This window comes from Vombatus ursinus, unplaced genomic scaffold (assembly GCF_900497805.2).
Source record: "Vombatus ursinus unplaced genomic scaffold, bare-nosed wombat genome assembly UNPS02009062.1, whole genome shotgun sequence".
NCBI classification, from domain to species: domain Eukaryota; kingdom Metazoa; phylum Chordata; class Mammalia; order Diprotodontia; family Vombatidae; genus Vombatus; species Vombatus ursinus.
Window position 1 is genome coordinate 20,927,286 of NW_020948840.1, and position 15,085 is coordinate 20,942,370.

The window sequence follows — 15,085 nt, forward strand, 5'->3', positions numbered from 1 at the left end:
TAAATATATACAAGTTGCAGAACAGAAACCAATTCAACAAATTTTATAAGCATAGCTTATAAATATAAAATATAAAACATAAAATTTTAAATACCTATAGGAGGTATGAAGAGTGACTATTTTTGAGTATTGTGAAATTATGAAAAACTTAAAAACAGGACAAGAGAAAGTTGGATCCTGATGTGGGATTGGCATAACTTATTTTTTTTAAAAAAGTTTTATTGATGGATTTTGTTTTTATATCATTTAACCTCCTTCCTTACTGCCCCATCCCTCCACAGTTTGAAACCAACAGTGGATTAGTAGATTTATATTATGTGACTGGGTATATACACTCTAATTCTTCTCCCCCTCCCCCACAAAAAAATATGTAACCAGTGCAAACCTTTCCAGCAAAATCACAATTTTTATTTGATTCACTTTATTTGTCCTCCATCATGCATCCCCATGGATAAAAGGCACCAGACACTACAGGGACTCTTATCTTGTAATAAATGAAAAGACTTAAGGGAAAACATGGGATACAGTGACCTCCTCTGATACTATATGCAACATTCTTCCCTACAGATTGACGTGTTTGTTTTGTTTTTTTAAAGTCCTCGTAGATTCTCAGATATGAGGGAGCTATAATCCATCAAGTGCAGAATGGTGTTCTGGAAGAAGCATTTTGTAGAATGAGCTATGTGGAAAGGGACAAGGCTGGGGATAATCCAGAATAATCTTACCCTTCTTTTATATAAATGAGGGATTTTATTGTTAGGGGAAATACTTTTTCCCCAGGGAAATTTATTTATAACTTTTAATGATTTGCTGAAAAGCCCCAGAAATGGGGCTCTAGAAATATCTGCACATGGATAGAACATCTTACAAATGGAGGGTACTACCTTATATACCCCTCTGTTCCTTTCTGTCCTGTTGACAATCTAGTCATCCATCCAGTCCTAACAGTCAGCCCCACTACTTTCAACCCTCAGTTTGCAAACAACAGACAATAGATTTATATTGTGTATGTCTGGGTTACATATTCCCATTCTTTTCCCCCAATAATTACATATAACCAGTGCAAACCTTTCTAGCAAAACCCACTATTTTTTACTTGACCCACTTTATATATCTTCTGTCATGTAACCCAATAGACAAAAGGCACCTGGCCCCTACAATGGCACTTTTGCTCACTTTTGGTTCCACAACTTGGATGATTAACATAATTCAAAGGGTGTTGAAAATTATTTTACAGGTCTTAAAAAAAACTAGGAGAAATTTTGAGAAATCAGAAACTAGAGTTATTACTTTTGTTTGTTAATTACCATGTAGGTTTCTGATGTTGTAAATAATGAGACTAGCTCTCTGAATCCCAAAAACATTTATCAGGGAGCTTGAAAAGCTAAAGCAAAACAAAGATACTAACCACCTGAAACTGAAAAACCACTTACTGCTTGCTCCTATACAGCAACTTCAGCAGAGATGTCAAACATGTAGCCAGCAGCCTGAACAAGGTTAACATGTAATTGGGAAATATTTAACAAATTAAATAAAAACATAATAGAACGTGGATAATGTTACTATATGGTTTTCTAGGTCAATATGTGGTCAGCAGGGATGTTTATGTACAGTTTAGTGGCCCACATTTCTATTTTAGCTGGACAGGCACTGACCTATAGCAATGAGATAACCTAACACTGTTGGCATGGTTCTGCAGGGTGAGTGCTGTCATATCTAAAGCTAATTTTCTCTTAGGCTGTCCTCAGCTGGGATTTCAGCCCTGCTGCCTTAGAACTCAACTCTGGTATCTGGAGATGCAGTCAATTTAAATGGTATCTTAAGACCAACTGTCACAAAAACCAAAGATTTCCGGGCCAGGAGTGTGCTGGTAGATGTTTAACAACCAAACAGAAAAATAATGTGCCCAAAACACACTTTTAAGTGTAATCTGCATTACCGATATTTTCTCCATCACTTAATTCTAGACAATCAACAGAACAATAAATCAAGTCCTGATTATATAGCATTTTGGAGTTCCAAAGTGTAAATGCTCACCTTGAAAATATAACAATCAGCAGTGAGCTGGTTGGAGCTGGCTCAGCACACCACTGCCTCTGGCTGAGTGTTCCCACGAGGTCATTCAGAGTTAAGTGTTTTAATATATAGTCTTTCTGTAGTCTTTGGCAGTACTTGATTGGTCATAGTGCAAACCATGCTCACAGAAGTGGTGGCAGAGGGTGGGCAGGAAGGCTAAGTGAACTCCTAACATTAGACATCACAGACAATCAAGAAAGACAATGCCTGGTAGGGATTCCCTCATTGGCTAAACTGAATATTTGAATGTTTTAAGTACAGCAGCAGCACAATGAATGAATATGTGTTGGGCACCACAAGCTGGCTTAATGCATCTATTTAACACAGTTACACATGAGTTAGACATACTGATAAAAGTTACTATCTGAGGTTTTAGAACATGAGATTTTGGACTTTTTGCCTAGGGAGAATTACTATTGTACTAAGGATATTCCCTCAAAAGTTTCTGGAAGAAGTTGATCCTTGGCTACAAAAGTTAATTGGCAACACTTGGCATTTTGCTATAAACACTGGAGTGATGATCAATTTAAATTCTTTTTCCCCAAAAATGGCTCACTTCTTTTCAGAATATGTTTTTTTAAATTTCTATCTCCAGAAGTTTTTTTCTTCCATTTCCTCTCAAGTCTTCTTCCCTTCCTACCAAGAACATTTTGGTTTTTGTCCAGATGTAGGATTTCATTGGTGTGGGGAACTAACTCCCTCTGCTGACAGACTTACACCATGCCTGTTGCTTAGCCTCACAGTTTCCTGTTCTACTGGGAGATGACGTGACTCAGGAGTGTAGACTTAGAGGTGGAAGGGGCCTCAGCGGTCATCTACTTCAGCCCTCTCATTTCACATACAAGGAGACTGAAGCTCCGAAAAGTTACTGACTTGGCCACAGTCACGTGGATAGTTAAGTAGAAGAGGTGGGATGTATTAAAGCTTAATACTCCAGGTTCAGACCCCTAAATGAACAGTGGATATAGACTGAGAAGCTTGGAGCTAACTCTTACTGCCCAAGGAAAAGCTAGATGTCACTGTAAAGTGCCACACCTCTGATGAGATATGATGGGAGCTGGAGAAACATCGGGAGAGAAGCAAATAAAATTGACAAGCTGATCAGGAGACTGATGAGATTAGGGTTCTTTAGTTTGGAAAAATGACTAATTAAGAGGGAGACAGAACCAAAGCTCATAAAATCATATGTAACATGAATATAAACTTGTCAACTGATTAACTGATAATGAGGGGCCACACTTTGAACCCTGAGTGAAGCAAGTTTAGAACAAATAAAAGTACTATTCCAAATACCTACTTGTGTAAGGCAGGTATAATTAAAGCTGATAAGTAGCAGAACTTAACTTTGTGGGAAAAAAAAAATCCCATAACTAACCTGAGTGAGTTCCCTGCAAAGGTCACAATAGAGATGGAAGTCAGGAATACATCTGCGGCAGGAATACATCTGTTACATTCCTACATAAACACAGAGGGCTGATGGACTTGGATTTAAAGTTCTTTTTTAATTCTGAAACTCTACAAAAGCTAACTTTTGAAGAAGACATATGCCCTAATGAAAATAGCAATTTCTGCTCCTTTTATATTTTTATTCTATTTACAGAATGCTTTTCAACCTAAAAATCTCATATGTAGAAAGACCCATGCTGACAAGGCCACAGGGTAAAGGATATGGTCGGCCTGCCCCATTCTGCCCAGCCTACCTTGTGGACAATCTTGATTGCAAACCACTAGGATCTTACCAAGCCAAACTAAACGGCAGCAGAGCAGTTTCCTTTCTCAAAGCACTTTTTCTTTAGTGGAATAAAAAAAAAAAATAGGCCAGAGGATCTAAGGAATATTGGTCCAAGTTCAGAGTTTTCCAACATTTCATTAAACATTTGGCCAAGATACCTCTTAAAGGGTGAAATTATTTTACTTTAGGTTAAAAATCCATAAGCAAACTGCTCAGAAGAAACCATTGGTGCTTACCCTCTGATTCTTATGGCTGATTTAAATGAATAGGAGCTGCCTATTAGTTAACTAGAGACATGATTATACTTAACAAGAACTACCCACCCATGCCCCCAACACACACCCTATAAAAAAGCATCCAATCTCTAATACTTCCTTAGTTTATTAAGTTGGGCAAATAGGGATGATCTTTCCATATTTAAACATTTACTGATGTTTCTCAATGTAGTTTGGACTTTACATCATCCTTTCATTATTAAATTAGAGTAGGCACTTGGTTTGTATTTTATTTAGACTGGAACCATATTTACCTGTATGTTATTAGCAAAATAAAATTCTGAAAGAGTAGATTTTGAGAATGTAACACCGATGATTTCAAATCTTAGTTATCTATTCCCTAAAATTACAACCACTCATTTAGTTTCTAATGAAACTGACAAAAAGAATTTTATAAAGGAAAAAAGAAAGATCTCTTTGGAAGCATTATATTGTTAGGTTAAGAAATCCTTGAAAGAGTTACATGCCATGATAACTGAACAGCTCAGAACACTCGTGAGGCTTAATTAGGAGATATTTAACGAAAGGCTATAAATCTTGCTTTCCTAAGAGAAGCACACAAGTATAGATGACTTTGTATTAGTGCACTGAAATGGCATTGCCTAGCACAGGACTCTTACAGATCCTTCAGGGACTCTCTAGTCCTCTTACTTGGGGTAAGCCTCCACAATCATAGCATGGCCCTGAAAAGAAGAAAGAAGTGTTGTCAAGTAATAGTTATATAATCGTTATTACTATTATTATCATCACTTACAGTATCAATAATCACATATTATTAATAAATAGCTAGCATTTTTATATAGCACCTACTATGTGCTAGGCACTGTGCTAAACACTTTACAAATATTATTTCATTTGCTCCACACAACAACTTTGGAAGGTAGGTGCTATTATTATCCTCATTTTACAGTTGAGGAACTGAGGTAGGCAGAGGTTAAGTGACTTGCCCAGGGTCAGAGGCTGGTTTTGAACTTAGGTCTTCCTGATTCTGGGTCCAGCACTCTATTCACTGAGCTATCTCGCTGCCAATGAAGACAGCAAAGGGAAAGGAATCTAGCCAGTACACCAAAGAGCTTCTTTGTTTGTTTTCTTTTTCTTTTTTAGTGAGGCAATTGGGGTTAAGTGACTTGCCTAGGGTCACACAGTTAGTGTCAAGGGTGTGAGGCCAGATTTGAACTCAGGTCCTCCTGACTCCAGGGCCAGTGTTCTATTCACTTTTCCACCTAGCTACCCCAAGCTTCTCTGGTTGAATAGCCTCAAGTCTACCTAAGGCATGTGAAGGCAATTGGTTGTCCAGGATTAAGTTGCAAGAAATCTTCCAGTCAGTTCATCTTCGAGACAATCTTACAGTTAGTCCATCCGTAGTGGCAGGGTCACCAAAGGCTTCCTACTGACCAGAGGACCTCTTGAGGTCCCTTCCAGTCCTAGAGGTGTGACCCTAGGGCCCCAGAGAAGGGGTACTGACTGAGGATTAGTCACCTAGATTCCTCTGTGGCGTTAAGAAAGCTTCTGCTTAACATTCTGAAGAAATTTTGTGGATCATGTAGTAAAACCTGAAAGCCAGGGGTGAGGAACCTGTAGCCTCGGGTCTTTGGGTGCAGCCTTTTGAACGAGTCCAAGTTTTACAGAACAAATCCTTTTATTAAGGAGTTTTGTTTTGTGAAGTTTGGATTCAGTTAAAGGGCTGCACCTGAGGACCTAGAGGGCCACACGTGGCCTCCAGGCTGCAGGCTCCCCACCCCTGGCCCAGGGTCACATAGTTGGGATGTGCCCACTGCCCTCTATATATGTGTACCCCTGCTGAAAGCTTTTGGTTTACAGTTCAGAGCTCAAAGAAGCTGACAGACCTGATAGCTCATTGCTATTATCTGGCAAACCCTTTATCCACTTCTCAGTGATTCCCTAGCCCACTCTCTATCCTCTGCAAGCCCCCAAGTCCATCTACCCTTCCAGAGGGATTCACCTCCTAGTTGACAGGAAAAGTAGAAATATGAGGGCCTTCATCTGTCCTCCCTCCTTTCCACCTCCAAGCATCTATGCTTTCCAGATATTCTCTCATAACACATCTTCTCTCCTATCAAAGAAGAGGCATCCCTTTTGCTCTCCAAGGCAAATAATCTTCTAGTTATGCTGTTCCCTCCACTCCTCCTGGATCTTGCATCCTTCCCATACTACAGGTTCCTCCTCTATCTTCAGATATGAATAGGTCACCATCTCCCATACCCTGGCCCAAGAAAAAAACTGCCACTGAAAGTCCTTTGCTTGATCCTACTGCCACCAGCCTACTTGTCTTCTTTTCCATTCACCGCCAAACTTCTTGGACTGAAAGCCTATACCTGTTATCTCCACAGCCTCACCACCCATTCATTCCTTAATCCTAAAATCTGGTTTTTGATACCATCACTCTTGAAATAATTTTTTTTTTTTTAGCTAGGCAATAGGGTTAAGTGACTTGCCCAGGGTCACACAGTTAGTAAGTATCAGAGGCCACATTTGAACTCAGGTCCTCCTAACTCCAAGGCTGGGGTTCTATCCACTGTGCCACCTATCTGCCCCCTGAAATAATTATCTTTAAGATCAACACAAGATTCAGTGGCTTTTTCTCAGACTTCATCTTTAGTAATCCATAACTGATTATCATTCTTGCTCTGGAAAATCTGTCCTTTGGACTCCATTATCATCCACTCACCTGGTTCTGTCTTCCTACCTTTTTGATCATTCTTTCTTGGCCTAGCACCTCTCTTTCTACACCCTAAAATACACATACTCCCCAAATTATAATTATTAGCCTTCTTTGGTCTTTATATTCTCAGTGACACTTTGGTTCAAATACCCCCTCCATGCACACCCCCAAATGTGTATCTCACCATGCCTTCCACAGTACCTTCCTCATAGTAGGTACCCCATAAGTAGTAAATGAATCTCTCTAGCCTTGGACCTGTTTCCCAAGCTCTAGTTGCACATTTCCAAATCCCTACTGAACATTTCCATACGAATGTGCCATCATCTGAAACGCACAAGTGTAAAAAACCAAATTCTCTATCTTCTAATAGGTTCTCCACTCCCGATTTTTAATTTTAACGACATTCAAGTCTTCTATGTTCCAAATCTCGGAATCTTAATTCCTTTTTCTCCCTTGACATTCACGTGTAATCATCACCAAATATTATCCAAATTTCTTTCTCAGCCTTTCTCACTTATCCCTTCTTTTAAATCCCCACTGACAATACCCCAAGTCAAGGCTCATGACTACATTATTGCAACAAAGTGCCTGGTTTCTCTGCTCTCGGGTTCTCCCCTTTCCAATACATTCTGCATACCACTGTCCAAGTAATACAACTAGAACACTCCTTTCTTCAAGTAGTTCTTCTGTTCAAAAACCTTTATTGGCTCCCTAATCCCTATTTTAAGGCTCTCCACCATCTGGCCTTGCCCTACCTATCCTTTCACCATATCTTATCACAAACCCTCTTCTCCAGCCAGAGCTTCCCTGTATATCCTTCATCTCTGGGCCTTTTGTCCTGTCATTCCCTTTCTTTCCCCCTCTTACCTAGATAAAACCCGCCCACCTTTAAAGCCCAGATCATGTCCCACCTTCTCTAAGAAGCCCTCCTTGAACACTCCAGCACATACTGGTCTTTACTCACCTTTGATTCCCCTATAGCATACATCTGTACCACTCTTTCTGCCCTCACTCTCATGATCTGTAATGTTATATAAATTTTCATGTGCATATATAACTTGTCTCTCTGATTATATTATAAGATTCTTGAGGGAAAGAATCATGTATTATATTTCTTATACCTTCAGACAGATCTAAACATATATTAGGTGCTCAAAACCACCCACCAATTACCAAAGGTATTAATCTATCTGGAGTATTCTTTACAAAGAATTGTTGTTCTATCCTCACAATTTCCTTTGGTTAGCATTGATGCTGAAAAATGCAGGGTGGCTATAACTGTCACTGTTTTGAAAAGGAGGCTATGATACAGGAGAAAAACACAAGATTCAGAGCTAGATGACCTGGATCTGAATTCCCATTTGCCACTTACTACCTTTGTGATCATAGGCAAGATGCTTAGCCTTTCTGGGACTCAGTTTCTTCATCTGCACAAGGGGTATATTTCCACTACTTACCTCAAATGGCCTGTTGTAAGGAAAGTATTTTGCAAACCCTTAAGTCTTATGTATAAGTATTAGTTGATTTTTCAGGTGAAATTACACAGGTTTAAAGACTTTTTCAATCATGTTGTTTCCAACTCAGTGGTATATCTGCAATTTCTCCTCTTTCAGAGTCATTAGGAATGTACATTAAATGCTTTCATAAATTTTACTTCCTTAGTTTAATGCACCATTCACAAAGAACAGCCATTTGGTGTCTATCAATTACCAGAAATCTATTATCAACCTCACACAGAAATTTTTTTTTAAGGCAGGGGGTAGGGTATCCAACAATTTAAAGTCTTTAAAAATGTAGTCTGCCTTTCAGGGAAGGTTACTGTAAGTGAGAAGAACATAACAAGGTCTTTTCAGGCCAGTAAGAAAACAAGGACTCTAGTTAACTTTTCTTTTTAGTTCTATTACCACAAGAAGGTCTTAGCCAGGCCATCTCTGCAGTGAGTCAGTAAAGTAGGGTAGGAAACCTATCAGAACAAAACAATTTTCTCTGCATTTACATCCTCAATAACAAATTAGCTAGAGGTAAATTGATCCTCTAGTTAGGCAATTAAGATGCAGTTCAATTTTCTAGAAAAATGCCACATCTTCTAAAGCAGTTTTATGGACAAGGCACCTTTCTTAGAAATAGCTAACAAGGGGGCAGCTAGGTGGCGAAGTGGATAGAGCACAGGCCTGGATTCAGGAGGACCTGAGTTCAAATTCATCTCAGACCAGACACTTGACACTTACTAGCTGCGTGAACCTGGGCAAGTCACTTAACCCCAATTGCCTCACCAAAAAAAAAAAAAAAGCTAACAAGATCAGGATGAATTTTATGAGGAAAGAGAACACAAAAAGGGTTTCTTCCACCTCCCAGTTACCTAAATACTATTTAATGAGAACAAAGCCTTCTAAAATGGTTGCATCTAAAAAGAAGAGGTGTCCCATGACACCAACCATCCTCAGAAGGTGCTGTTTTCAGTTCCTTTCTGATAGAAGGAAGTGAATGTTAGGAGGAGCCTGTGCTGTTGGTTTAACTTACCTGTCCTCCTGCTGCACAGGCAGCCACTAATCCATACTGACCACCACCTTTCCTTAATCTGTTGGCAGCTGCCATAACCAGACGACAACCAGTGGCACCAAAGGGATGTCCAAGAGACAGGGATCCACCCCAGGTATTAAACTTCTCCAAAGGAGGTGCACCAACCTATTGCCCATAGAAACAAAAGGACAAACATAACATGAGGTAGATGTAGGGAAAGAGGCTTGGCCAGGCTTGTAGCAATAGGAAAGGCTAGAAGTCACAGACCACAAGGGGCTCTAGAAGCATCACCAATCACTCGGCAGTCACGTTAGTATGGTGGAAAGAGTGCTGATCGTAGTGTCACAGACCCAGAGTTTGAATTTGGTCTGTCACTTAGAATCTACCTGCGTGACCTTGGGTAAGTCTCTTAGGTCTCAGTTTCCTCATCTGTAAATAAGGAGTTTGGATTAGATGACCTCTAAGGTAACCATTCTAACCCTAGGTTTATGTATGACACTATGATTTTATTGTAAAGCAAATACCTCCTAGGGTAACCATCAAGCTAATGAAAGATAGTGGTCAAATACTTTTCATCAATTAAAAAGAGAAAGAATAATCAAAATATAACAAATCTGACTTTGTGCTTTTGCTGAACAATTTGAAGTTAATATAACTATGATAAGGCCTCAGAGAAATATATTTAAGTTAATAGAACATTTCTCTTTGAATAGGTGTTTGCATGTAATTCTACTCCAATGTTCACATACATTAGAAATTCAAACACACATTTAATTTCAAAACTTACCTTGGATTTCCTACCCATGTAGTTCTGTGCAAACCAATCTGAGTCCATCGCTTTGAAGTTAGCCAAAATCTGACCCTAGGAAGGAAAATAATTTAGCAAGGAATAAATTTTTAATGTCAAGTATCTTACTAAAACCAAAATGTGGCCCAAACATTGTTTCAGGTATGGGTTTAAATGACTTTAAAGGTAATGATGCTGATTTTTTTCTGGGGAAAACACTTTAGCTCCTGTGAAAGGTTCTGAGAAGCATTCTAAACCAAAGTGCTTGTCACCACCCTTCGGGCCATTTGCCTGAATTTCTTCCAATATAGTGGGTTAGTGGCCCCAGAGAGCAAACAAGTTTATTACTTATGCTTTTAGTCACTTTGCAAATCACTGCTACGTGTCTCTAAAAGACACACAAAGAAATGTTTGTAGGGCATAAAGTCAATGTTTAAAGCCTGTTTCATTCTAAGTCAAAGATAAACCAGGATCCATAGGCTCATCAAATTCCTTCTCCTCTTCCCTGTTCAAAAGCAAAAACATGAGAGTGAGGGAAGGAAAATCAGGCTAGCACTTAGAGCATTTTTATATAATCATATTTCTTTAAAAAGACTGACTGAGGGGCAACTAGGTGGCGCAGTGGATAGAGCTCTAGCCTTGGAGTCAGGAGGACCTGAGCTCAAATCCAGCCTCAGATACTTGACACTTACTAGTTGTATGACCCTGGGCAAGTCATTTAATCCCAACTGCCAAAGCAATAAATAAATAAATGAATGAATGAATGAATGAATGAATAAAAAAGACTTACTGAGAAAGCTTCATGAAATTCAAAAACGTCAATATCTTTCAATGTTAAGCCTGCTTTCTCTAGCACTTTAGGAGTTGCATACGTTGGCCTGAAAAGAAAAAGATAAAGTCTCAACATTTCAACTTGAAAGACAACTTAGTATAATGGGAAAGCACTGGACTGAGTCAGGAAGACCTGGGTTCAAATCCTGCCTGAGATACTTATTAGCTTTGTAACTATGGGCATATCCCTTCACCTTTCTGTGCCTCAGTCTCCTCATCTGTAAAATGAGGAGGCTGTACTTACATGGCCTCTAAAGTCCCTTCCAGGTCTTCATCTATGATTCTGTTTTTCAAGGCTGATTACACATCAGTCTTCCTCACATAAGCTATATTCCGGCCAAACTGAGCTTCTTGTTGTTCCTTGTATAGGACAGTCATCTCCTGCCTCCACGCCTTTGCCCAGGCTGCTCCTTATACTTGAGTTGCTCTTATTTGCTCTTGGGACTCCTCATTCTCTTCAAAGCTTAGCTCAAATGCCACATCCTATAGGAAGTCTATTCCGCTCCTCTAATTGTTAATGCTCCACTCCCCATCACTGTTTATTTTATTTATCTTTATTATATGTATACATATACATATATATATATCCTAAATCTATTTATTTTATATATATTCTAAATCTACTTATCTGTGAACATGCTGTTTGCTCTCTTCCCTCATCCTATCCCGAGTAGAATATAAACCCTCTGAAGGCAGGGACTTTCTCACTTTTGTATTTGTATCCTCAGAGCTTAGTACAGTTGTTCATGGTTATTACTTGCTATTACCTGAGTGATCAGAAATCCATTAAGGCCAGAATTTACTTCACATGACATCCTCTCAAATGTTACAGTGAGACCTCCATTAGGCATTACATTCCCCTCCCTTTTTCTGTTCCCCACCATAATATCTGAGCCTGCCAATTAGAATCCTGGAGGATTCTAATCCACAGCAAGGGGAAAATCTGTGAACATTTCCACTACTGTGCTGCTTGCTGCTTTGGGAAGACAATCGATCATGTTTTATCCCCAAACTGTACATTTTATAGTCAGGGTGGTCCAAACACTCAGTTTAAGAAGATCCCCTACCTATAAATGGTTGTGGAGGCCACATACCAGCTCTCTTTCTCCTCTAGGTCACTCCTACCCTGAACCACCCAAACAACCAGACTATCATTGGTCATTTGGTGTCTGATGTGGGCAAAACCATCCTTGTGTTTCCTTCGACTGCTTCCTGCTCTCCTTTTCCTTCCTTTAAAAACTGGAACTGATGTAGGGAGCTCCCAGTGAAGTACTTCCTCTCCCAATGGGCATGTGCCCCTTTTCTGCATCACCCAGTCTGAGAGCATTGCCCCCGAGGTCCCTGGGAGCACGTGGCAGAGGCAAGACACAAACCAGGGCCTTCCTGTCTTGGAGGCTGGCCTTCTCTCTGCCACACCCTGATGCCTTCCTCTTCCTTTCCTGGGTCAGTTAATTTCAACTCAGGACAAATTGCTCCTGTGTCTACCCACATTTCTTTAGCCCTGTTCCTCCTCTTTCACTTTCTACTCTTGCATGGGCTCCCAGGAAGGATATTTCCTTCACCTCTGCCTGCTTTTGCTTTACAGCCCCAAATCATGCAAGTCATGGCTCGTCAGCCTCAGAAAAGGGTTAGTAAAGACAAGTTGTAAATTTAAAAATTAAATGACATACATAAAGAAGCAATGCTTGAAGAATGCTCCAACATCTCCTTCAAGAGTTTATTAGTCTCCAGCTGAGTTTCCTTTTTGAATAACTAGACTTGTTTTTCCTCAAGCTCCACCCTTCTATATATATATATATAGAAAAATTCTTTATCACTTGTATTGAATTTGTTTTGGTTAATTATTTACTTTAATTACTTCTGTTTTGTTTAACAAATTGTATTGAGAGTTCATTGGAAATGTCTAACATTTTATTAAAGATCCTACCTACTTCACAAAGATCAAAGGAGATGATAATATAAGTGAAAAACCAGTATAAATTATCAAGTGCTATGCACATATATAGAGGGCAGTGGGCACATCCTAACAGTGTGACCCTGGGCCAGGTGTGGGGAACCTGCAGCCTGGAGGCCACACGTGGCCCTCTAGGTCCTCAAGTGCATCCCTTTGACTGAACCCAAACCTCACAGAACAAATCCCCTTAATAAAAAGATTTGTTCTATAAAACTTGGACCCAGTGAAAAGGCTGAGAACCCAAGGACCTAGAAGGCCACAGGTTCTCCACCCCTGCCCTGGACAAATAACCAATCAATGCCCAGCTTTGTCTCTAAAACTAGAAATTATAGACAAGTCACCAATCTCCACTAATGGAGGAGTTCCCCACAATGAAAGAGAATTCCTACATGTTGGTAAAAGCATGAAACCAAACTACCCTGCTCCTCCCCAACTTATATGGTAGAAGCAAGAGTGTAAGAACATGACTTGTAGTATCGTGGTTAATGTAAACTGCAAAAAGCAGCTCTATCTCATGGGAAAACTTGCACCTGACCATCAGCCATCCCTGGCACTATGGCTTCTTAGTTCTGTTTCTATATAATATCTGACCTGGCCTAAGCGTGGTATGGGGACCCATCATTCTGTTCTCCTGCCACCACGGACCGGTCTTGTGAGTAAGCTTCTCCCCATGAAATCTATTTACTTCCATGCTGGTGTGGACTGCCCCTCTTTCTTCAGTAGCAGTGTTCTCTCAGAGACAGGACCACCCTTCAGGATAGTCTGCCACCCTACAATTGGCAGTATCAGGGCAGAACAGATCTGCCACCTTACACACCCAAAACATATGTATGGAATTATTATTCAATCAATAAATCAACAAACAGGCACCTACTATAAATGACCTAGACATCAAGCACTATGTTAGGTGCTGGAGTTACAAAGACAAAAATGAAAAAGATACTGCCCTCAAAGAGCTCATATTACACCAGGTGAGATCTCTCTCTCTCTCTTCCTCTCTCTCTCTCACACACACACACACACACACACACACACACGCGCGCGCGCGCGCGCGCATGCTCCTGCAAGCACTTGAGAGAGAGGCAAACACTAAGCCTCTAGGAGGGAGGGGTATCAGAAAAGGCCTCATATACAAGGTGAATTGTGTAGTAAACTTTAAAGAAAACTAGGGATTCTAAAAGGCAAAGGTGAGGAGGGAATTCATTCCAGGTATGGGGGAACAACATGTACAAAAGCAGAGAGACAAGAGAGGAAATGTCACATGTGAGGAGCAGTAAGAAGGTCAGTTTGGCCTGGAGACTATGGAGTATATGAATGGAGATGATGTGTGTAGTTTTGAGCCAGGTTGTAAAGGGTTTTAGATGCTATATAGGGGAGTTTGTATTTAATTCTACAGGTAATGGGGAGCCACTGAAGGTTCTTTAACTAAGGGTGAGGGTTGACATGGCAGACCTATATAGTCTGAAAGTATCTATTTGGCAGCAATGTGGAGGATGGATTAGAGAAGGGGAAGACTGGAGATGAGGAGATCAATCAGGAAGGCCAGTCAAGGTGATAAGGATGTATACTAGGGTGATGACTGAGAGGAGAATCTAGGAACACTGGGATTGTGAGATCATGATTACTGTTATCATACAATTAGTATCTAAATAGGTCATTTCTTGAACTTAAAATCTGACCATGTTACATATTCCTAACTAAATCCAAAGGCAATATTACCACTTACCCCAGTAAAAGCTGATCTTTTGGATCTTGAGACACATACACAAAATCCCTAGGCAGAAAAACACTGTTAGTTCCAGTAATAAAAAATGCAAATAGTAGATGACACAGTTTAACATTTCATTTTACCTTAAGTATGCTTTTGGTTTATAGCCCAAGGCCAAAGCTTTTTCTTCTGACATAATCAGCATTGCTGAAGCTCCATCAGTCTGAAATAGTAACCAGAAAGACAGTCCTATTCTTGGTCTCAGTACCGAATGACTAGGTCACTTAAATGGGCTCCCTTAGCTCAATGGTTTATCTTATTTCTGAATCAGGCAGATAATTCATATTGTGTCTATAGAACATTGAGAACTAGTTTATTCTCTGAATAGTGCTGTGATAATTCCACTTGATAACTCACTTATCTAGTTTCATCCACCACTAAATTACAACCTAAGAACATTTTATGACCTTTTATCTGGGAGTTGGGTTCACAAAGAACTAAAGATGTCCAAAAAAATTT

The 15,085-nt window shown here is 39.9% G+C and overlaps 1 protein-coding gene across 1 annotated transcript in view; it reads right to left on the reverse strand.

The window, feature by feature from the left end:
* Nucleotides 1–386: 386 nt before the first annotated feature.
* HADHB (hydroxyacyl-CoA dehydrogenase trifunctional multienzyme complex subunit beta) overlaps nt 387–15,085 on the reverse strand; it is a 53,746-nt gene continuing 39,047 nt past the window's right edge. Inside the window, exons 11-16 of the mRNA XM_027850427.1 lie at nt 14,710–14,789; nt 14,585–14,632; nt 10,864–10,951; nt 10,074–10,148; nt 9,287–9,451; nt 387–4,766 (exon numbers count right to left, since the gene is read on the reverse strand). Of these exons, the coding sequence (XP_027706228.1) occupies nt 4,731–4,766; nt 9,287–9,451; nt 10,074–10,148; nt 10,864–10,951; nt 14,585–14,632; nt 14,710–14,789 (492 nt within the window). The 3' untranslated portion in view covers nt 387–4,730. The remainder of the gene's footprint in view (nt 4,767–9,286; nt 9,452–10,073; nt 10,149–10,863; nt 10,952–14,584; nt 14,633–14,709; nt 14,790–15,085) is intronic.